Source organism: Alosa sapidissima, chromosome 13 (genome assembly GCF_018492685.1).
Source record: "Alosa sapidissima isolate fAloSap1 chromosome 13, fAloSap1.pri, whole genome shotgun sequence".
Classification (NCBI taxonomy): Eukaryota; Metazoa; Chordata; class Actinopteri; order Clupeiformes; family Clupeidae; genus Alosa; species Alosa sapidissima.
This window is the reverse complement of record NC_055969.1, coordinates 17,479,736-17,503,845: the sequence shown is the minus strand read 5'-3', so window position 1 is coordinate 17,503,845 and position 24,110 is coordinate 17,479,736. Positions and strand designations below refer to the sequence as shown.

General features: G+C 41.4%; 1 protein-coding gene and 1 long non-coding RNA gene across 2 annotated transcripts; both read left to right on the top strand.

Annotated features, from left to right (window-relative positions):
• Nucleotides 1–352: 352 nt before the first annotated feature.
• LOC121680949 lies at nt 353–24,110 on the top strand. The gene is made up of 3 exons (XR_006021880.1): nt 353–498; nt 19,074–19,081; nt 24,101–24,110. It is a non-coding gene; the product is annotated as an uncharacterized LOC121680949 (long non-coding RNA).
• LOC121680850 (myosin heavy chain, fast skeletal muscle-like) lies at nt 5,265–15,508 on the top strand. The gene is made up of 38 exons (XM_042060398.1): nt 5,265–5,480; nt 5,580–5,723; nt 5,811–5,967; nt 6,081–6,108; nt 6,245–6,362; nt 6,451–6,543; nt 6,874–6,937; nt 7,022–7,120; nt 7,203–7,306; nt 7,385–7,523; nt 7,969–8,087; nt 8,193–8,342; nt 8,431–8,601; nt 8,686–8,986; nt 9,091–9,164; nt 9,250–9,337; nt 9,420–9,537; nt 9,637–9,760; nt 9,857–9,993; nt 10,166–10,421; nt 10,534–10,776; nt 10,865–11,041; nt 11,128–11,273; nt 11,387–11,477; nt 11,556–11,945; nt 12,034–12,279; nt 12,402–12,598; nt 12,709–12,892; nt 12,977–13,142; nt 13,242–13,366; nt 13,465–13,773; nt 13,918–14,121; nt 14,230–14,355; nt 14,464–14,634; nt 14,729–14,833; nt 14,977–15,072; nt 15,189–15,320; nt 15,410–15,508. The coding sequence occupies exons 1-38, from the start codon at nt 5,277–5,279 to the stop codon at nt 15,428–15,430; spliced, it is 5,817 nt and encodes a 1,938-aa protein (XP_041916332.1). The 5' UTR covers nt 5,265–5,276; the 3' UTR covers nt 15,431–15,508.

Here is a 24,110-nt window from a genome sequence, read left to right as displayed (position 1 = left end):
TACTCCTTAACCTTGGGGTTGGGCCCTCTCGCCACCCTAGAAAGACACCTGTTGGCCTATCAGCATCCACCAAGGTTACGACTATTGGTGGAACCCATTGTCTCATCATGCATAAAATTATATGCAAACTGTCTTCTTCTGGGTTTTTCCCAGATTCTGTTTTTTTCCAGTTGTAACAGAGCCTGTTACTTGGCCTTGCTGTTACCACCATTACATCGTCCAATTACATCATCCTCTCGCTCTCGACCATCTAGTTCACTGTGAACTCCTTTACCTCGACCATCTAGCCAGGTGTCACTTTGAACTCCTTCACCCCCTCGACCATCTAGCCAGGTGTCACTGTAAACTCCTTCACCCCACTCCTTGACTGCTGGTCTGGTCTGTTTAAGATGTGTACAGGCCTTGAAGTCTCATAATAATTGCAGTAATATCAAAGTTTATAAAAACCATACATGCATCCGTTCATGTCATAGAAATCCACCACAGGGGCTAGGGGATGTCCACCTCCTTGTTGTCCCTGTCAAGGCTGCCATGGTCGTGGACACCTCAACAGGCATAGGGCAGGAGGTGACGGGGGCTTAGTTTGTTGGATGTCACCGGGATGCAGAGCTAGAGTTCAGTAGGGTGACAGCCGCAGGAAAGAAGCTTCCTCTGAACCTGCTGGTTTGGATGCGGAGAGACCTGTAACGCCTCCTGGAGGGGAGTGGGGTGAACAGTCTGTGGTTGGGGTGAGAACAGTCTTTGATGATGCGTGCCTTACGCAAGCATCGCTTGCCCTGGATGGCCTCGATGGAGGGGAGTGAGGAACCGGTGATGCGTTGGGCAGTTTTCACCACCCTCTGCAGTGCTTTCTGGTCGTGGGCAGAGCAGTTGCCATATCAAACCGTGACACAGTTGGTGAGGATGCTCTCGATGTTGCAGCGGTAGACGTTCACCAGGATCTGAGGAGACAGATGGACCTCAGAAAGAAGAGACGCTGGTGAGCCTTTTTGATCAGGGTAGAGGTGTTGAGGGTCCAAGAGAGGTCCTCAGAGATGTGGACACCCAGAAACTTGAAGCTGGTGACACGCTCCACCTCAGTCCTGTTGATGAGAATGGGTGTGTGTGTGTGCTAGCTTTAGACTTCCTAAAGTGCACAATGAGCTCTTTGGTCTTCTTGGTGTTGAGAGTCAGGTTGTTATCAGTGCACCAAGATGTTAGGTGCTGGACTTCCTCCCTGTAGGCCATCTCATTGTTGTTGCTGATGAGCCCAATCACCGTAGTGTCGTCTGCAAAGTTGACAATGGTGTTAGAGCCATGTACAGGTGTGCAGTCGTAGGTGAAGAGGGAGTAGTGGAGAGGGCTCAGCACATATCCCTGTGGTACACTGGTGTTCAGGGTGATGGTTGAGGGGGTGCGGTTATCTAACCTAAAAGACTGAGGTCTGTTGGTTAGGAAGTCCAGAATCCAGTTACAGAGGGAGGTATTGATGCTTAGTTCACTGAGTTTGGTGATCAGTTTGGAGGGGATGATGGTGTTGAACACTGAGCTGAAGTCAATAAATAGCATTCTTACATAGGTGTTGCTATTGTCAAGGTGGGACAGGGCAGAGTGAAGTGTCATAGAGATGGCATCCTCTGTGCTCCTGTTCTGACGATGATGAATTTAATGAATAGTTTAAAGATCCTTTGTACTTGTTTCAGCTACAATTAAAAAAAAAAAAACATTTGTACTGCAGACCTATGTCATCATTAACATTAATGTCTTCTCACAATTGAAAGTAAGAAAGGTAGAACAGTAATGATCAATAAGGTCTGCATTCAGGTATTACTGTAACATGTTGCTTTGAAAACTCAAATTAGCTTTTTTTGCACATATATCTACCAAAATGAAGAGCAAAATCACATAATGAGTCAAAATATGTATGCCAACATCAAACACCATATATGCATCAGTAATAATAAGGTTTGGATTATTTTCTGGGCTCTTATGAGTGTTTTAAGAAAAAAAGCCAATAGGCGGATTTTTTTTTTTTAATCAGAGGTGAACTTTGAAGGCCTGTACAGCCACAAAGCTACAAGATCAAACTTGCTATCATACCATTTTATACTCCAGAGATATGTAGCTTTCAGAAAAATATAGTGAGAATTTGCCCCCCCAAGTGGTAGTGACGACCCCCTGTGGCTCATGGACTATATCTTATATTTTATTAACTGGCTGAACAGCGCAGGTGACCAGTACAACATAATTTCATAGAGTGCTGAAATGTACTCTATTTTCTACTATTTTTTTAACTGTGGAATTCAGCAAATATGTTTTGTGGTTGTAAACTTATTGCATTATCATCATAACTATCCCACCTATGTGTGCATGGTTAAAATTGCAAAAGTGCAAAATAGTTTAAGCTACAGCACCAATATTTCTATCCATAGATGTAAATAATCAATTCTAACCGAAAAAAGTGTACCAGATTGATACATTTAAACGTTAAAATATACAACATTTTCTTAGGGGGTCTTCTGCCCCAGTGCAGATCTAGTGTTAGTGTCTCCCTGTTAGGAGCTGAGCACCCCTAAAGGTCTGATCCTAGAGTCGCCCTTGGTGCCTTGCTTTGCCATTCATACGCTACATGATGGCTAGTTTGTGACATTTTGCTCAATGAGTGACATACATGGCTCTTTGCCCATCATTATTTAATTCAGTGATCTGTAACACAAAAAAAATATCCCATTGGACTTTGAGACAAAAAGACAAATAGCAATTTAATAACTAATGATGCAAATGCATTTATCAATAATGTGTGTCAGTATAACTAATAGGAGGCAGTTTATTATACGGTTCTTCAGAGTGCTGCATAATATTCCATTCACATAAATGGGCCTTTCCAACGCTCAAGGTCTAATAAATCTGTATAATTACCCTAGCTGATACACTACATTCAGTGGTGCCTTCAAACTACATGGAACATAATACAGTCTCTGTGACAAATATGACAGCATGGTGTTTCAACTATGGAGCTGCAGGCCGGTTGCACATATTTGGAGAGGCACCAATCAAAACACCATAATAGGCCAACATGGTTAGCCTAGAAGGTTAACAACTATTTATATCACAAGGTTAAGGAAGCACACAGAAGAAATTATTGCTCCTGATGACTTGTGATACCTACTTTAAAGCGTCAATTTCTTTACCTTGATGTCTATGTTGTACTTTTGTTAATGCAGTGTGTCCAGGCATGAAGAGGGCGTACAAGAAATCTGTCACTGAACACCAGTCATAAAACTGCTGTGCACTTCACTTTTGGAATGCTGCCCTAAAATTTACTAGTTCTAGCAGTGCCAAAACACTTGTGACACATGCCATTGATACGCATGAATGCATGGTGGGCATAAATAGGATACAGCACATAAATATCTGACATATTAATTACATGCAATTTATTTCAGGGAGCCTACAAATCTAAGGGGAACAACATTTATTAAACTGATATTTACACACCACATACATTAAAAACAGACAAGTCATCGGCCATAAAAGGAACATTGCATAGGTGAACAGACTTATGGGGCATGCCTTACCCTTTAATTAGGATATATGATAACAATTTCATTTGTATCACACTACTATCAAAGTATAGGCCAACTGTTCTATAGTATGTTGATACAGAAAACATAATTATGGACAACTTTGTTCAATGTGCCCCTACAATAACTTGTTATTCCAGTTTTTTTTTTCTGCTCAGTTAAAAATAGCCACATAGTTTACCATAATGAGCATCTCCAGATATGAAATGTTTTTGCAACTTTTTAAATCCTAATTATTCCATAAATGAATTGGTCAAAATACACACAAAATAATTTCACAAATTGAGTCACAAAGACGGAACATAATTATGGCCCTCACTTTGAGGTAATAAACCTCTTTTACTGTTGTGTGTGACAGGTTGAGATGATGTTTAAATAGATCCAAACACATCAATCAAACATACTTTGCCTTATTAGAACTCTGCTTAGTTGACAGAATACAGCCAATATAAGAAGGGCTGTGGAGGGCTGCAGAGGGCCAGGGGGAGTTCAAGTGCACAGTAAGTCATACCTTGCTTTCACAGACACAGGCAGACAGGAGGTGGCTCCTCCTATTACAGAATGTGTCGTGGCAGACTGCATCTCTTCATCTCTAAAGCATTAAAAACGAAGCATGGACTGCTAACATTTTACATTACATTTATTTCTATAATAAATACTTGACTTTGTATGTTTAACATTTTTAGATACTCAACTGAGGAAAATTCATCTGGTCTTGAGAGGAAAAGGTAAGGCACTACATCTGATTTATCATCTGATTTATCTGAACAGCTAAAGCCTTCAAGTAAACAAATATTTTAGGAGGCATTTATTAATTATTGGTATGAATTATGACACAGGTGTAGCTCCAAAGCCTAATTTGTACATATTTATCAGCAGATTGTGTCCTATATCCCTACACCATCAATTACCTGTGCCTAGTTATGACTCTCATACTGTATGCCGCCAAAGATCTTGAGAATGGAAGCTTATGTTTAAACATCCCTACCCTACACTAAGTTATTGACATTAAAAAGCTTCAACAGGGTAATAGGAACATTTGGAAAGGTTCTATCATTGTCAATATGTTCTTCTATAATGGATAGTTTCAGTCCTTGATTATGACTACAAAAATTAGAGAAGCTGCATCTTGATGTTGCTTGGCAACCATTTAGCTACAGGAAATATATTTCTATAGCCTATATGTAGTAACCGTTTTGGAAAAGCAATAAGCCACTCAAATCCATAGGTTACACTGATTTTAGATCAGCTAAGGGGGGTTTCAGGCGCTCTGCTTGTCTGTATTTCCTAACAACGCCCCTTAGCTGTTCTAAAATCAGTGTAACTTACGGCCTCTCAGGGCTTATTAACTTCAGTAGTTTGCATAGTGTGTTTTGGATATGTGTGTATATTCAATGCGTGTATATAAGTATGATAGGGATGGGATTAGATTTCAGGACAATAATGCAGTAAATAAATTGGTTCCATTATTATTTAGATATCAAAAGACTGTGTTGTATTTGACTTTTTAAAGATTTGTACAGTTTGAGTACCCTATGTACATTGATAAGCTCCATAAATGGAGGTCCGGCAAACAATTGTGGTTTTCCTTGTTTTGCCCCTTGATGACGATGACACTTTATTTGCAGTACTGTGTCTGTCTGTATCTGATTATGAAAAGCAGTTTATGTCGAAACTGTCTGCTCTTCATGTTTAATGCAGAAACCAGCAACCATGGGGGACGGTGAAATGGCCCAATATGGCCCAGCTGCCATTTACCTTCGTAAGCCTGAGAAGGAGAGAATTGAGGCCCAAACCAAGCCCTTTGATGCAAAGACTGCTTGCTATGTGGTTGACAAAGAGGACTTGTACGTCAAGGGTACAATAAAAAAGAGGGAAGGAGGCAAAGTTGTTGTTGAAACGCTTGAAACCAAGGAGGTAATTTAGCATGGGAGTTAAACTGTTCTGATGATAAAATTACATTATCACAGAAAGTTTCTTTAACTTTGTTAAAGCTGTTTTCTACATTGGTTTTAGGAAAGGACAGTGAAGGAAGACGAAGTCTTCCCCTTAAATCCTCCCAAATACGACAAAATTGAGGACATGGCCATGATGACCCACCTCAATGAAGCCTCCGTCTTGTATAACCTCAAAGAGCGTTATGCAGCATGGATGATCTACGTAAGCATTACACTTTTGACCAAATTAAAAAAATAAAATAAAAAATTAAAAGCTGAAAAAACAATCTTCTTTATTTCTTCATTCTAGACCTACTCTGGACTTTTCTGTGTCACTGTGAACCCCTACAAGTGGCTCCCTGTATACGATCAAGCAGTGGTGAATGCCTACCGAGGCAAGAAGCGCGTGGAGGCCCCGCCCCACATCTTCTCTGTCTCTGACAACGCATTTCAGTTCATGCTTCAAGGTATGCTTTCTGTTTTTAAAGCCAACACTGAATAATATTGATACATTATACTGTATATTTGATTCTTTTATATAAAATAAACCATTCATGTAAATCTCTATTTTGCCCCAAAGACAGGGAGAATCAGTCTGTCCTGATCACGTAAGTGTCAATACATCCCTTAAAACTTTTTACAGTTTTAATAGAGGGCTAAATCTTTGCATCATATTCTATGTATTCTTTTGATACACTTTGTAATTGTGATATAGAAAATTGCAATATATTCTGTTTAATACAGTGGAGAATCTGGTGCTGGCAAGACTGTAAATACCAAGCGTGTCATCCAGTACTTTGCAACAATTGCAGTGTCTGGTGGCAAGAAGTCAGAGCCACCAGCCAGCAGTGGAAAAATTAAGGTATAGGACCCCTTGCATATTTATAGGCTAATTATCACATAACAACACAGACATGAACTTCAGTAACAATATATTTATTGACATGCAGGGCTCTCTTGAAGACCAGATTATTGCCGCCAACCCACTGCTGGAAGCTTATGGTAATGCCAAGACTGTGAGGAATGACAACTCTTCACGTTTCGTAAGTTTAGTTTCTCATCTAATGTCTAACGTGATTTTCTTTTTTTCGTTTTCAGATAAAATCAACTTCTTTGGGTTTTTCTTTTAACTCAAACTTATCATGTAATTCGTTTTATATCTATTAGAATCTCTTTTTAAAAACATTCAATGATTTCTACTTAAACCTCTACACTATCATCTTGTGCTTTCTGTATTAGTAAAAACAGCTTTTATTGTTACTTTTAGGTCTATTGCTAAATATTTGAATATTTATTGAATACTTGAATACCTGCTTTAGTTAAAAGTATGCGCTAAATTAATACATGTTATGTCAAAATGTAATCTCAAACAGGGAAAATTCATCAGAATTCACTTTGGCACTTCTGGAAAACTGGCTAGTGCTGATATTGAGACTTGTAAGTATAATTGTTCCAAGTAGAAATGCTCTTTTATTGCCTTAAATGTATCAAATTAAAATAAATCCTTTCCTATGTGAAAAGACCTGCTGGAGAAGTCTAGGGTGACATTCCAGCTTCCTGATGAGAGAGGCTACCATATCTTCTTCCAGATGATGACCAACCACAAGCCTGAAATTATAGGTAAGGTTCATATTTTCACCAATTGTTCAAAAATCAATACATGTAATTCTGAATTTTTAAAATAATGTTTTGATCCTGACAGAAATGTCCCTCATCACATCCAACCCCTATGACTTCCCAATGTGCAGTCAGGGTCAGATCACTGTGGCGAGCATTAATGACAAAGAGGAGTTGGATGCCACAGATGTAAGTCTTCCAATAATGGGTCCCCACTTCAATTTCTTAAAGAAAGCTTTAAAATAATCAAATACTTTGTCATTACAGGATGCCATTGATATCCTGGGTTTCAGTAATGAGGAGAAATGCACCATTTACAAGCTGACTGGTGCTGTGCTCCATCATGGCAACATGAAATTCAAGCAGAAGCAGCGTGAAGAGCAGGCTGAGCCTGATGGCACTGAGGGTAGGTTACGACACTATACTGAATCAGTCAGTTCTAGTAATAACTACAAGGTAGTCTTATTCATTGAGAACATTTTATTATGTTAAGTTAAAGTTTAAAATGACTGATGTTTAGCAGACAAACTGGCATTGGCAGATTTGGAATTTAAACCCAGAATGGACCGCTGCTATACCACACCCAAAATTGATATACCATCATGTTATTCATATCGCCATGTGTATTCATGGATATTTGTATTCTAAATTTCCCTCAGGATTAGAAAAGTAATATACAAAACAGTGGTCACTCCGATATCTTCACATGTTTGTGATAGTATTTCAACCCACACCATCTTGGCCAAACTTTTTGATTTAGGGAGAGGAGATGGATGTGGACAAACTTGTTTCATATGCTGTCCCAAATGCTATAAATTTCACCAAATACTACACTGTTGCCCTGTTTGTAGATGCTGACAAAGTCGCTTACCTCCTGGGCCTGAACTCTGCTGACATGCTGAAGGCTCTGTGCTACCCAAGAGTGAAAGTCGGAAATGAGTTTGTCACCAAGGGTCAGACTGTGCCACAGGTATTAAAGGATTAAAATTCTATGAAATTACCTGCTTTTATCGTGTAAGCATTTTACTTTTTGGTCTGAATATAGCATGACCATGGCTTTGATATTCTATTTCAGGTCAATAACGCAGTGTCGGCCTTGTCCAAGTCCATCTATGAAAGGATGTTCTTGTGGATGGTCATCCGTATCAACCAGATGTTGGACACTAAACAGCCAAGGCAGTTCTTTATCGGTGTGCTGGATATTGCTGGCTTTGAGATTTTCGATGTGAGGATAATTTCACATTTTTTCAAACAAAGAACAATGTAATATAATTTCCATTGGGGACATTCATATTCCATTTTTCCAATCACAGTTCAACAGCATGGAGCAGCTGTGCATCAACTTCACAAATGAGAAACTGCAACAGTTCTTCAACCACCACATGTTCGTTCTGGAGCAAGAGGAGTACAAGAAAGAGGGCATTGTTTGGGAGTTCATTGACTTTGGCATGGACTTGGCCGCTTGCATTGAGCTTATAGAAAAGGTTTGTTTTAATCAAAATGATGAAGAACTAGATTCATATTATTTCATAATGACTTCTTTTAAAACCACAAATATTTTTTAACAGCCTATGGGTATCTTTGCCATCCTTGAAGAGGAGTGCATGTTCCCCAAGGCCTCTGACACCACTTTCAAGAACAAGTTGTATGATCAACATCTTGGCAAGACTAAGGCTTTCGAGAAGCCCAAGCCTGCCAAGGGCAAGGCTGAGGCCCACTTCTCCCTCGTGCACTATGCCGGCACTGTGGACTACAATGTTGCTGGGTGGCTGGACAAGAACAAGGATCCACTGAACGATTCTGTTGTGCAGCTGTACCAGAAGTCAGGAGTTAAACTCCTGCCTGTCTTGTACCCACCTGTTGTTGAGGGTAACAAAAAGCTGTATAAAAGCTAATACAGGAATATCCAGTCTATAGTTTTTCTATGCATGTAACTCAGCTGTCGAATTTTTCACTTGTCTGTATGTCAACAGAGGCTGGTGGTGGTGGTAAGAAGGGTGGTAAGAAGAAGGGTGGCTCCATGCAGACTGTGTCATCACAGTTCAGGGTATGCAAATTACACCAATAAAGCAGAAATCAATCATCCTAAAGAGAGGTGAGGAGATGATTTCACTGTATTCTTATCTCTACAGGAGAACTTGGGCAAACTGATGACCAACTTGAGAAGCACCCATCCCCACTTTGTGCGTTGTCTGATTCCAAATGAAATTAAGAAACCAGGTAGAGAGCTTAGCTGATATTATACATTTCATTGTTCTAACTGAATTTCCCTTGAAAAATACACATATCTCTATATTAACAGGTCTCATGCAGAACTTCCTGGTTATCCACCAGCTTAGGTGCAATGGTGTGCTTGAGGGTATCAGAATCTGCAGAAAGGGTTTCCCAAGCAGAATCCTATATGGTGATTTCAAGCAGAGGTGAACTGAGAAAGCCAATGATGTATTACACATAGTCAATACTGCATTTATAGAGGAGAAAAGTAATAATGTATATGTACATGTATTTATTCTGTCCAGATACAAAGTGTTGAATGCCAGTGTTATCCCTGATGGTCAATTCATTGATAACAAGAAGGCTGCTGAGAAGCTCTTGGGATCCATTGATGTTGATCACACCCAGTACATGTTTGGACACACTAAGGTAGATATGTTTCATGCAATTTATAATCACGAGTATAGACAAGAGCTAAGCTTTTTCTGCATCAAGTTCATGCTGATATTTTCCTTTGTCTCTCAGGTGTTCTTCAAAGCTGGCCTGCTGGGTACCCTTGAGGAGATGCGAGATGAGAAACTGGCTTCCCTGGTCACAATGACTCAGGCTCTCTGCCGTGCATACCTGATGAGGAGGGAGTTTGTGAAGATGATGGAAAGGAGGCAATTTACTTTTTATATATTATTATTTTATTTTAGCGCTCAAAAGTCTTAAAGATGTGTATAGTTTGAATTGTATCATTTGTATAGTCCTATTTCACTTGCTACCCATTTCATGTAGTCATGGTTTAATATAGAAGGCTTAAAGATAAGAATCACCACCTTACTTTTACAGAGAGGCTATCTACACCATCCAGTACAATATACGCTCATTCATGAATGTCAAAACCTGGCCATGGATGAAGGTTTACTACAAGATTAAGCCCCTACTGAAGAGTGCTGAAACTGAGAAGGAGCTGGCCACCCTGAAGGAGGAGCATGAAAAACTTAAAGATGTCCATGCAAAGGTTGAGGCCAAGAAGAAGGAGCTCGAGGAGAAGATGGTGGCTTTGGTGCAAGAGAGGAACGACCTGGCACTGCAAGTGGCATCTGTAAGTGTATATATTGTACCATTTTATGTTCACAATCATACCACTACCCAGTCTCGGCATTGTGTTTTCAATACAAATCAGATGTCATGCTTCTATCTTATATTTACAATAGGGAAATGAGGGTCTCAATGATGCTGAGGAGAGGTGTGAGGGTCTCATCAAAAGTAAGATCCAGCTCGAGGCCAAGCTCAAAGAGACAACCGAGAGACTGGAGGATGAAGAGGAAATCAATGCTGAGCTGACTGCCAAAAAGAGGAAACTGGAGGATGAGTGCTCTGAGCTCAAGAAGGACATTGATGATCTGGAGCTGACTTTGGCCAAAGTGGAGAAAGAGAAACATGCCACCGAGAACAAGGTTGGGATTTCTAAAGGGCAGATCAGGTGTGTTGTAAATAAAATATTATAGTTACACTGTTTACTAATTCAAAACTATCTATGTGCAGGTCAAGAACCTAACTGAAGAGATGGCCTCTCAGGATGAATCCATTGCTAAGCTAACAAAGGAGAAGAAAGCCCTACAAGAGGCCCATCAGCAGACTCTTGATGATCTTCAGGCAGAGGAAGACAAAGTCAACACTCTGACCAAATCCAAGACTAAGCTTGAACAGCAAGTGGATGATGTAAGTTCTTAACCAACAGGAGCTTACAAAGAAATTTACATTTGATACATTTTCCCACATGCTCACCTCAAACTTCAAATTGGCAGCTTGAGGGTTCCCTGGAGCAAGAAAAGAAGCTCCGTATGGATCTTGAGAGAACTAAAAGAAAGCTTGAGGGTGACCTGAAGCTGGCCCAGGAGAACATCATGGATCTGGAGAACGACAAGCAACAGTCTGAGGAGAAGCTGAAGAAGTAATGCATGATTCCACTGAGCAACTCTATTTATGCAAACCTTTAATCAAAATACAACTAAACACTTTTGTGTAAGCGTTTACTGACATTTATTTTACTTTACTGTGACATAGGAAGGACTTTGAAACAAGCCAACTTCTTAGCAAGATTGAGGATGAACAATCACTGGGTGCTCAGCTGCAGAAGAAGATCAAGGAGCTTCAGGTTTAATTATTCTCTAGCGTGTCAAAATCTGAGCTTTTTTGAAATTTTCTGTCTTACCAATATTCTTGTTATCAATAGGCACGCATTGAGGAACTGGAGGAAGAGATTGAGGCTGAACGTGCAGCTCGTGCCAAGGTTGAGAAGCAGAGAGCTGATCTCTCCAGGGAACTTGAGGAGATCAGTGAGAGGCTTGAGGAGGCTGGTGGTGCCACTGCTGCTCAAATTGAGATGAACAAGAAGCGTGAGGCTGAGTTCCAGAAGCTGCGTCGTGACCTTGAGGAGTCCACCCTGCAGCATGAAGCCACTGCTGCAGCTCTCCGCAAGAAGCAGGCCGACAGTGTGGCTGAGCTGGGAGAGCAGATTGACAACCTTCAGCGTGTCAAGCAGAAGCTTGAGAAGGAGAAGAGTGAATACAAGATGGAAATTGATGATCTCGCCAGCAACATGGAGGCCGTTGCTAAAGCTAAGGTTGATGAGATGTTTACCCTCATGTTATCTTTTAAACAAAACAACTTACAATAAACTTTGTGCTACTAATGGGCATTTTCATAAACAGGGAAATCTGGAGAAGATGTGCCGCACCCTTGAGGACCAACTTAGTGAAACCAAGGCCAAGAGTGATGAGGGTGCCCGTCAGGTCAATGACCTCAGTGCTCAGAGAGCAAGACTTCAGACTGAAAATGGTGAGCTTGGCCGCCAGGTTGAGGAGAAAGATGCTCTTGTGTCTCAGCTGACCAGGAGCAAACAGGCCTTCACTCAACAAATTGAGGAGCTGAAGAGACTGAATGAGGAGGAGGTCAAGGTACTGAAACCTATACACAAAGAGAAGAAATTGGATTACATAGAATCTGAAACAGCTTTATTGGCCAGGTTTAAATACACATTATGTGAAAGGCTTTAACACCCTCACTTGTTAACACATAGGCCAAGAATGCCCTGGCCCATGCTGTTCAGTCTGCACGCCATGACTGTGACCTCCTGAGGGAGCAGTTTGAGGAGGAGCAGGAGGCTAAAGCTGAACTGCAGCGTGGCATGTCCAAGGCCAACAGCGAGGTTGCTCAGTGGAGGACCAAGTATGAAACTGATGCCATCCAGCGCACTGAGGAGCTTGAGGAGTCCAAGTATGTGCTAAAGATGCAAAAAAACTGAATTTGGATGTTAATTAAAGCCTTGGATTTTCTTGAGGAAAACCCATAATGTCCCACTGACATCAATCTATTGGTATTTTCAGAAAAAAGCTTGCTCAGCGTCTGCAGGAGGCTGAAGAGCAAATCGAGGCTGTCAACTCCAAGTGTGCCTCTCTGGATAAGACCAAGCAGAGACTCCAGGGTGAGGTTGAGGACCTCATGATTGATGTGGAGAGAGCCAATGGTCTAGCTGCCAATCTTGACAAGAAGCAAAGAAACTTTGACAAGGTAATGCCTCCAAAACATTGAAATGTGGAATGTATGTGAAAACTGAATAAAAATAAGCCTCACAACAAAAACTGTTTCTAAAAGGTCCTGGCAGAATGGAAGCAGAAGTACGAGGAGGGTCAGGCAGAGTTGGAGGGTGCTCAGAAAGAGGCTCGTTCTCTCAGCACTGAGCTGTTCAAGATGAAGAACTCCTATGAGGAGTCTCTTGACCACCTGGAGACCCTGAAGAGGGAGAACAAGAATTTGCAACGTGAGTCAAATCAACCCAATCCATATCTCAATCAAAAATATTTTTAAACATCCACATAATATTGTTTACTGTAATATCCTGTAACATGCATATTTGCAGAGGAGATCTCGGACCTGACTGAGCAGCTTGGTGAGACTGGAAAGAGCATCCATGAGCTGGAGAAGGCCAAGAAGACTGTAGAAACTGAAAAGTCTGAGATCCAGACAGCCCTGGAGGAGGCTGAGGTAGAAATTCAGGCGGGCTTTTCTACACATTAATAAACTGAAATGATGATGTTATATGATGTTTTAATTTTTAAAAATTCTTCATTTTCTTTGTTTAGGGAACTCTCGAGCATGAGGAGTCCAAGATTCTTCGTGTCCAACTTGAACTCAACCAGGTCAAGGGTGAGGTTGACAGGAAACTTGCAGAAAAGGATGAGGAGATGGAGCAGATCAAGAGGAACAGCCAGAGGGTGATTGACTCCATGCAGAGCACTCTGGACTCTGAGGTCAGGAGCAGGAATGATGCCCTGAGAATCAAGAAGAAGATGGAGGGAGACCTCAATGAGATGGAAATTCAGCTGAGCCATGCTAACCGCCAGGCTGCTGAGTCCCAGAAACAACTGAGAAATGTACAAGGTCAACTCAAGGTCAGTTATAGAATGAAGTAGTACAAGGGTACTATGTGATCTCATCTAACCGCCATCATTATCCATTTGACAAGTATCCATAAAACACCTGAGCTGTCTATTGGTAGCATGACATCTCTTTTGTCATTCCATGTTTTCTATTAGGATGCCCAACTGCATCTTGATGATGCTGTCAGAGGACAGGAAGACATGAAGGAGCAGGCTGCCATGGTGGAGCGCAGGAACACCCTGATGGTGGCTGAGATTGAGGAGCTCAGAGCTGCCCTGGAGCAGACAGAGAGAGGCCGCAAAGTGGCTGAACAGGAGCTGGTTGATGCCAGTGAGCGTGTTGGCCTTCTGCACTCTCAGGTGGACATATATTTTTTTACCTCACATAAAAGAATTCTTTCCATCGTTTCCACAGTACTTTCAAAAGATTCATCATTTAACATTTAACAAATTGTTTCTGAATGTTAGAACACAAGTCTGATTAACACCAAGAAGAAGCTTGAGGCTGACCTGGTTCAGGTCCAAAGTGAGGTTGATGACATCGTCCAGGAGGCTAGAAATGCTGAGGATAAGGCCAAGAAAGCTATCACTGATGTAAGTAGTGATATATTTTTTATGAATTCATCCCTAACATATTAAATATGTGAACATTAAGGATATGTTTTCATGCTACCTTCCATGAACAATCATGCTGTCATCTAGGCTGCCATGATGGCAGAGGAGCTGAAGAAGGAGCAGGACACCAGTTCTCATCTGGAGAGGATGAAGAAGAACCTGGAGGTCACTGTGAAGGATCTGCAGCACCGCCTGGATGAGGCTGAGAATCTGGCCATGAAGGGTGGCAAGAAACAACTCCAGAAACTGGAATCCAGGGTGAGTGGCTAAACTTGGGTGAGATGAAAATTGTTCAGAATGTAATGAATAAAATGAAGACCGTGTCTGAAATGAAAATGTTGCTCATGTAAAGGTTCGTGAGCTGGAAGGTGAGGTTGAGAATGAACAACGACGTGGTGTTGATGCTGTCAAGGGTGTCCGCAAATACGAGAGGAGGGTAAAGGAACTCACCTACCAGGTACAAACTTTATTTAACCACTATTGAAATAGATAGATAGATAGATAGATAGATAGATACTTTATTGATCCCCAGGGGAAATTCAAGGGGAAATACATTTAACTTGAGGAGGACAACAATTGACAGATTGTTTTTCTTTTCAGACTGAGGAGGACAAGAAGAATGTCACCAGACTGCAGGACCTGGTTGACAAGCTGCAGCTGAAAGTCAAAGCCTACAAGAGGCAGGCTGAGGAAGCTGTAAGCAGTCTCTTATATTGCCTATATGGCCAAATGTCTTGCCTTTCATATATAATATATAAAGTTTGCTTTAGAACTAAAGCCTCTGTACTCATCAAACATCTGCTCGTTATTAGGAGGAGCAAGCCAACGGCTACCTGTCCAAGTTCAGGAAGGTTCAGCATGAGCTAGAGGAGGCTGAGGAGCGTGCTGACATTGCTGAATCCCAGGTCAACAAGATGAGAGCAAAGAGCCGTGATACTGGAAAGGTAAATCTAATTTGCCATATTTCAATGTGTTGTAAGTCATCATATGTTCCTACTCAATTACATTACATTTCTCAATTTCTCTGTCTTAGGGCAAGGAGGCTGCAGAGTAAATCCTGTGAAATCTTCTGCCTTGTCACTCAGCTGGATTAATATCCTGATTACTGTGGCTATTTTGTAACTACATAATAAAAGTATCTTCATTATACCGTATGAGTTTATTGTTTTTAATGTCAGTGAGAATAATTTTCTTATTTTGTACCATGTTTTGATTTCATAATGGCATTTAAAAGCACTTAATAATGAAATAATGAAAGATGCTTCTTAGATAACTGAAGGAAACTGAAAACGGATACTTTTTGGTGTGCTTAAAACTCAGATAGATACAGTAGATAGATAGATAGATACATAGATAGATAGATCAATAGATAGAGACTTTAATAATGTCTGTGTTGCCCTACAGGAGAAGTGAGTGAGTAATTCCAGTATTTTGATGGTCCTGTGGCAAACAACTGCTCCTGCCTTGTGTTTTATTAGGGCTCATCTAAGCCTACCAGCTTAAACATAGAAGCAGCCAATCCACAAATTAGTATAAGTAAGTATAAGTATATATACTCTTTTGATCCCGTGAGGGAAATTTGGTCTCTGCATTTATCCCAATCCGTGAATTAGTGAAACACACTCAGCACACAGTGAACACACAGTGAGGTGAAGCACACACTAATCCCAGCGCAGTGAGCTGCCTGCAACAACATCGGCGCTCGGGGAGCAGTGAGGGGATAGGTGCCTTGCTCAAGGGCACTTCAGCCGTGCCTACTGCTCGATGTTCGAACCGGCAACCCTCCGGTTACAAGTCCGAAGCGCTAACCAGTAGGCCACGGCTGCCCCAATTGACCATTTAAAAAATAACAATACTTATGACAACTAGATGTACCGCAGAGCGGTACAAAATATGACCTCCGCCCAGTCCAGCACATTTTTTCCACAAAAATAAATCACGCTGAAAGGCCTATATGATTCTAACTGTCTCACTAAATTGCATTATCCACACTCAATTCTCACTGTTATCTGCTAGACAACAAGTACCAAAACATGATTAGTTCATAGATTGTTCATAGTACCCTTGTAGTTCATAGACACATGTAAAATTCATTTTATACAACCCCACCCCCATCTTGCCTGTTCATAATTCTGAGAAATTCTTGAATTGTGTGCATGTGTGCGTGTACATGTTTATGTGTGTGTGTGTGTGTGTGCTTGTGTGTTTGCCTGCGTATGTGTGTTTGTGCATGTGCATGTATGCGTACATATGTCTACTGTGTGAGTATGTGTCATATGTATCATTACGAAAAAGAAAAAAAAAATCTGACTAAACCTATATGACCGCCGCTTCGTTGCGCGGCGGTCATAATTATAATATAAAATGCTTAAGGGGAAGTGTTGAATGATGGTTATAACACTGGCAATAAATTATTCACTGAGGGGGAGGGAGGGAGTCTTGAAGAGCTGCTGATTTAAAAACATCTGAAATATTTTGTCAATATAAAAATATCATATGGCCAATAAATTGCAAATGTCATGAATAGAATGTGTGGGGCTGTTATAGCTAAAGAGTCTGACACATACCCACACAAGCTCAGTAGGAACTATATCTGTCTGCAACTGCTCCCCTCTGCTGCCATACCTGTACATGGTTTTCTATCCCTGTGTTGCTATTAGGTCCTACCTGGGCTGTGCTATTAAGGCCTACTGTTGTGTTTCATGGCATTTGAGTTGTGGGCTACGCAACCATTTACATCTGTAGATAGCTCCTTCTAAATATGCAGTTAACTCACAACATGCCTGCTTGTCATTTGTGCAATGCTCGCTTCTAGGCTTTCATCACTAATACATGCTTTGGGTGTGCAAAGGCTACAACAGCTTACTATGGGTTGCATTTTTGGGCTGTACAAGAGTTAACTGCAGTTTAGAGTTCATTTCCCCTTGTTTTATCAACCAAACTCGATCCTACATGCATTCAGAAAAAATCACGTGATCAGTACTAAGAGAAAAATAATCCATGAGAGTGAACTGCGGGAGCAGCAGTAGGGTAAACTTGTTCGTTCCTCTCCAGGTTTGATGTCAACAAATAATAGTACGTTAACTTTAAACTTTAAAAAGTTATCTGCTGGCTTGCATCTTTCAAGCCTGTGTTGCTATTAGGTCCTACCTGGGCTGTGCTATTAAGGCCTACTGTTGGGTTTCAGGGCATTGAAGTTGTGGGCTACGCAACCATTTACATACCCTGGAAATCCAGAGTTCTCGCAAGAACACAATGGAATTGTCTCTGTGACTCTGGCAATGAGCAATTGATGCACGTTACTTTTACCCCTTGCATCCCGTGGAACCAATCAAATTGGTGTATCTGATATATGCGGGCCAGAGGCGAGCTAAACTGATGACGACAGCGCTGCAAGGTTGGAGGTCAGTAAACATTAATTGTAGTGTTATCCAACTGCATCGAAGTCCGGAATCATTCAGAGTAATTGGTCTAGTGTTATCCAATTGCGTGCAGTGAGATTTTCAAATGCATGCTTGGTGCCGCCCCTCGGTTGGGCCATTACATTGTTCGTGGCTAGACCCTTAATCTTTCTAGATTACCAGGGTCTGGATTTTTCAGGCTACCATTTACATCTAGCTCCTTCTAAATATCCAGTTAGCTCACGTCATGCCTGCTTGTCATTTGTGTAGTGCTCACCAAAATCATAGAAATGATCTTTGCAAGACACTTCTCTCCGATGATCCAAGATAGATTTACTTTAAGTTGTTAGGTTTTTGAACCTTTATATTAACAGGTTGCAGACACAATAATAATCAATTCAGCTTACAGTGCATTCAAAGAGTATTCAGACTTTCTTCAAAATTTGTAAACTGACTGAAAATTGAGAACATTTGCTGTGAAAAGAATACAGTTTGTAGATTTATTGACTATTTTGATTATGTAACCATCTTGCTTTCAGTGTATGAGATGATGAAGAACCAGGCACCTTGTCCTAAAATGATGTATTTTAATAGTTAAAACTACAATTGAGGGAGCTGCCAGTATAATGCCCCTGTTTTGAGACAGACCTATACTTTGAATCAAATAAACTTGCTTCTAAAAGATATATCAGTTTCAAGACATTGTAAAAATCAGTGAAAAAATTAAACAATCTGACCTGTTTACAGCTTGCCACACAGGGGCTATGAGAACTGCTTACTCACAAACTCAGTACTTTAAAGACATGTTCAAATATGTGGAGCCCAAAAATCTTGTTGAGCAGAGATGAGAACAGGACAGAGAAGTCTGCCTGTTATGTTCCAGTGCTAAACACTTTAGAAGGTATGCAGGAGTCCGGTTTTTGGCAGGGCCTTATTTCAGTCGATCATTTGAATGTTTCCAAAACAGATGTCCTCTCGGACTGTTGTGATGGTGAACTGTTCATGTCGAACACATTTTTTCAGGAAAACCCAAGTTGTCTGAAGTTGGCTTTATACCATACCAGGATGCATTCGAAGTTGTGAACCCACTGGGCTTTGCTAAAAAGAAGCACATGGTTTTGGCTGTGTACTTCTCTCTACTTAACATGCCCCCCTATGTACGATCAAATGTTGACCACATCCAGCTGGTTTTGTTGTGTAGAGATTAGGATTTTAAGGACTTTGGCCATGCAAAGGTTTTTTCTGAACTGCTTACTGATTTAAAAGAACTGGAGGTAAATGGGATAACAATGGGAGATGAACTTGTTGTAAAGGGAGCTCTCTCCTGCATTGTTGGAGACAACCTGGGTTCTCACACCATTGGTGGTTTCACAGAAAATTTCAGTTCATCTCAGTACTTCTGCAGATATTGTTTGATTTCTCGAACTGAATTTCAGGGTGCTGATCCTAATATCTGTGGACTGGAGCAGACTCCAGTCCACAGATGTTAGGATCCACTCCAGACTCCTGTTTTGTTCATGATATTTTCAAGGGTGTCCTCTCATATGATGTTGGTCTCTTCCTCAAGTACAAAAAGAAGAGATGGTTCACATACCCAATTTTGAACAGGAGAATCAAGCAGTTCAAATATAAAGCAACAGATGCTTGCTCCAAACCTTGTGAGGTAAGTCCTCAAACTCTGAAACTGAGTGGACATGCTGTCTAAAATGGGAACTGATAATGGTTGGCAGTTAATTTAGCATCTTAAGGACATTGTTAACCTGATTTGTGCTCAGCAAATGCAGAAAGCTGAGATGCACTATTAAAAATCATGTGCGCACAGGATTGTGGGTGTTCCAAGCATGCAGAGGATACACGCATGCATCCTTGAAAATCTCAGAACGAAGGACTCAGTACTTGATAGAATTTTAAAGCACCCTTGACATTGGAACAGTGCTTGGCGAGATTCGATGACGTAACATCCTTAAAAGAGCGGCTTTGAAGGACCCATCCTTGACTTTAAGAAAAGCCCCATGTCTCCCAATTCTATCCACCTACTGTGGAGAATCCACTTCCTGGTAGTGGCGTGGGAGCAGCAGGCTGCATGGGCTGGTGCTGTCCTGTCGAGAGTGAGGAACAATTTGGAGTGCGTCGTTCCATGTTCCAGCTGTGAGCATTTTTCAAATGTCAAAGCTGACCAGGTGGTTGCACCCATGTAGCCAGACTTTCAAGCCAGTGGTGTAGTTAACCAAGTTCCTTGTGTTTGCTTCTCTCTCTGGTGCTGGACAGGAGCTGTTGGGTAAAAGCGGGTGCCAAGCTGATTCCTAGGTGGTGGTGTCCCATCACTGTCCTTTGTAATAGCTGTGCATCAAGTGTGTGTGTGTCGTGTTCACCTGTGGTGTGCTGTGCCCAGATCCTATCCCCTTGTCAGCCTCCTGCTAGCCCCGGTGAGCCCACAGCCCTGTGTGCAGTAATAGTAGGCCTATAGGACCTGGTGCAACCTGCTTGTCTATGTGTGTATAGTGTATGTGATTAGTGTCTTGTGGTTGTATTTCTGTTTGTATTGTTTCTAAGTGTAGTCCATAATGGACCTTCTATTGTGTCAATAAATTGTCTTTTTTATTTTAATAGAACCATGTCTCCAGTCTCAGTGTTACGAACCTGTGTACCCAATGGGTAGCCTGACGAGCCAGACCCACATTAAAATGTAGGGTCTGGGCACTCACCGTTCCCAGTGCTCAGTCCGAGGGGCGGGATAATCAGTTGTCTTTCAAATTCCAGCGGCAGCGCTATGAGTCCCATGCGTTTCCCACCATGGGAAGCTAGTTGGCTAGTTCAAACGTTTGCCAACTTAATAAAAGCTTAACTCGTGTCACACTGTTTGCCAACAGCAACATCCATCTTATTTGTTTTCAAGTAGCAGGGAATTCAAGCCAAACCGTTGCAACTCTGCCATCAATCATTATGTTAAGCCCACCTAACGACTCTATACACGATTTCATTGGCCTGATTGAGTTTCGATTTCTGGAGCTCACAAGCCAACGGAGAGTTGCTAGACTAGCCCTGGCAGCAAATATAATTTGCTGCCGCTAGGGGCTCGTCTAGATTTCTAGGCTACCCAATGGGGTCTAAACTGACCAAAAGGTTTCTAAATAACCCTCGCAGGAACACTATTTCCAGATATCAATTTGAGACGTAAACATTTGCGGCATTATCCATGATTAATCTTGAAATTTTCCCCACTCATTAGGCTATGGACTATGTGTTTTGAGAGCAAACATAGTTACTTCAAAAGATGTACAAGGCATCTTAAGAATGTCAAAATCTGTGTTTGACTCTTTCAGGGAGGCATCAGATATTTCAGGCCTTTCTTTCTGCTGGGTCAGTGAGTCCTCCAACCCTGGAAATTAAAGATGGCTCACCATTTTACTTTACAGTCAGCAAGTTAAAGACACAATCCGACAATTTGGCTTCACTGAAAGAAATACACAAATTCCTGTTGATGTGCAGTATAATGGGATAATTCACAGGAAGGGACAATTTCTTATTCATAAAGAATGATGATTCAGTAGAGTTTGGTGAAATCATTCTCATTCTCATTAAAGATGATTTTGCACTTCATTTTCTGATGAGAGTGTATGATGGGGAATTTCTTTCCTGAATGTACTCAGCAGTGGAAGATTAGAGTTCAAACATGTTAGTGAACTGATTGACATGTGGCCTTTATCATATTACTTAAACAATGGATTCCAGATTGTCCCATTGAAGCACAGTCTCTGTGTTGTTGATTTGTGTTTTGTTTGTAGCTGTGCAGCATCCCATCACCCTGTGTAGCCTACTGATTGGGTGGACTAGGCCGAATGTTTATGGTAGGGAGATTAAATCACTGTGTGGTGTAGTGATTCACTGGGTATCAATTTTAATATCACCCCTCCAGTGTGTGTGTGAGACTGGGTATCAATTTTAATATCACCCCTCCAGTGTGTGTGTGAGATGCACTCGTATTCTTGCAACTCCTTTCCAGTAAATCCCGGTTCAGTAATTCCAAAAGGGTGGCCAGTTCTGTGGTGATTTCTGGTCCCTGCCTTACTTGTCTGACTTTTTGTGTCTGAAGTCTGTCTCTGTATTTATTAAATGATTGTATGTGTCCATGCACTTATGTCTCAAACCTGTGTGACCTAATAGGTTAAGTGGGTGTTTCCTCGGTCCCCGTAACTGGGGTGGTGTAGTCGACTATAAATTGTCCGCCATGCTACAGTTACACTGATTTTACAACAGCTAAATTCATTCTTCTGCCAAGAAATATATTTCCTCTATGTGAATGGTTGCCAAGCAACATCAAGACGCAGCTAGGCCTACTTTAACTGTATCAAGTCATGGTAGTGCAGTAATATACAACGAAATGCGGTTAAGGCGTATGTTTATGCTGCATTTTACAAGGCATCGAACGCAATGCAGCCAATCATAATCAAAGACCGGAACTATCCATTTTGCAATAATAATAACAGATGGTTGATAAAGCGTTTTAAAGGATCTTTGATAATAATAATACGGGGGTCCGGGGTGTGTCTCCTGCAGGATTTGGTTTTTTTATTCTGGTTGCTAATCACATTTTAATTTTAATGTGATTTGAGAGAGACAGGATTCAGGAATAGGCTACTAAAGACAGGCCAATATTCTGTCTCACTCGTGTCACGTTGCCCCATGCATTAAACCATGTCACTGCTTGACTAAATGAAAAACATACTGAACATGGACATTGTCATAGTTCACGTTGACAACGGAGAACACAGCCTTTATTTGGTGCAGTTCACTTCTATAACTTTCTTTGGTTACAGTCCGTGATTGTGTGATCCATTGGAAACCTCTGAAATGATTATCGTTAGTGCCGTTTTTCATTAGGTTTACTTGCCTCTATGCAATGCTTTACCTTAACATACAATGTAGGCAACATAGCTTTGTTCATGAGTTTCAGTGCAGGCTGGACTGAGCTTCTTATCCAAACAATACGGTTATCTCCCTACGGTGCATTAGCTTCCCTACAACCTGACATGCTAAACATTCTTCTTACAGAAACCTAACGTTACATACGAGGTAGTAGAGTCTGTTTTGCCTTGTATTGTTTATGTAGATAATACAGAAGCTACAATGTCGGCACACGATATATGCTAAATGCTTCTATGGGGGTTAGCAGAGAAGTGGTCCCTCCGGCCTCCATTGATTTTCTACTTCCGGGAATTCGCCTGCCCCCTTGGTCACTCCCTGATGTGAGTCGTTACCGGATATGAGTCGCGCATGTGTCACTTTGCTACTTTGCAACTACCAGTGTTGTTAGCCACAGATACATAGCAGTAATGTAGTATTTAGCGTAACGGTGGGTTTCCACACAGCGAAACACCTCGCGAATTTCGGCCAACAAAATTTCGCCTCGGGGGCGTGACGGCCGAACCGCTAACCTTTTGACTGCAGTGTCTAGCCAGTGGTGGCAAGCGAGCTGATTAGCCTAATTAGCTCGCTTGCCAAACGTATAAGTACTTAAAGCTGCAGTTGGCAACATTTTTTTGATCATATTCACTGAAAACGACATAATGCTCCGACAGAACAACATAAATGAGCCAGTTTTAGAAAAAAAACCGAACTTCTACCTCCACCTAAAGCCTGTTATTTGTTTTGCAAACATCCACAACTCCCAGTTCTTCTGGTACAATCAGAGCAGGGCTGTGTGAGATATGACTGTTAATCACAGTCTGGTGCTATCTGGTGCGCACTGACGAGCACAAACTCGATGAGCGGGTGCTCGGTGGTAGTGGGGGAGGGCATGACAGTTGTAAACATTCATAATTTTGGCTAACGGCTCCTACACACAGTTGCGTGCATTGCAGTGCTGGAGACGCATCCCATTCGCTTTACATGGGCTCACGTCATCCGTTGCCGAACTGAATTGTGGGTCCGTCGCATTTCTCCCGTCACTCGCGTTGAGAAGTTCAGCTGTTGCTGCACCGACAGACGGCACCAGCCAATCAAGCCAATCGACTTGACGGGACCAACCAATCAAATTACGGTTATACTTCAAGTCATTTGCATAGGTACCGTTGGGAACACCCACTGGTATGCGTTGACAGAACGCAACTGTGTGTAGAAGCCGTAAGTCCCCTCAATCTGTCAGACTTGCCAACTGCAGCTTTAATGAAGATATCCAGGGGTCTTTATGCCTCGACTAAGTTGATGTTGCCTATAAAAAAACATTCATGTTCATAGGTTAATAATATATTTCATACCTGTGTTGCAGCATGTAGCCTAGAACATACTAGCAGTTCGCCTGTCCGCTAGCTAAAAAGTTTGAGTGTTTAAACT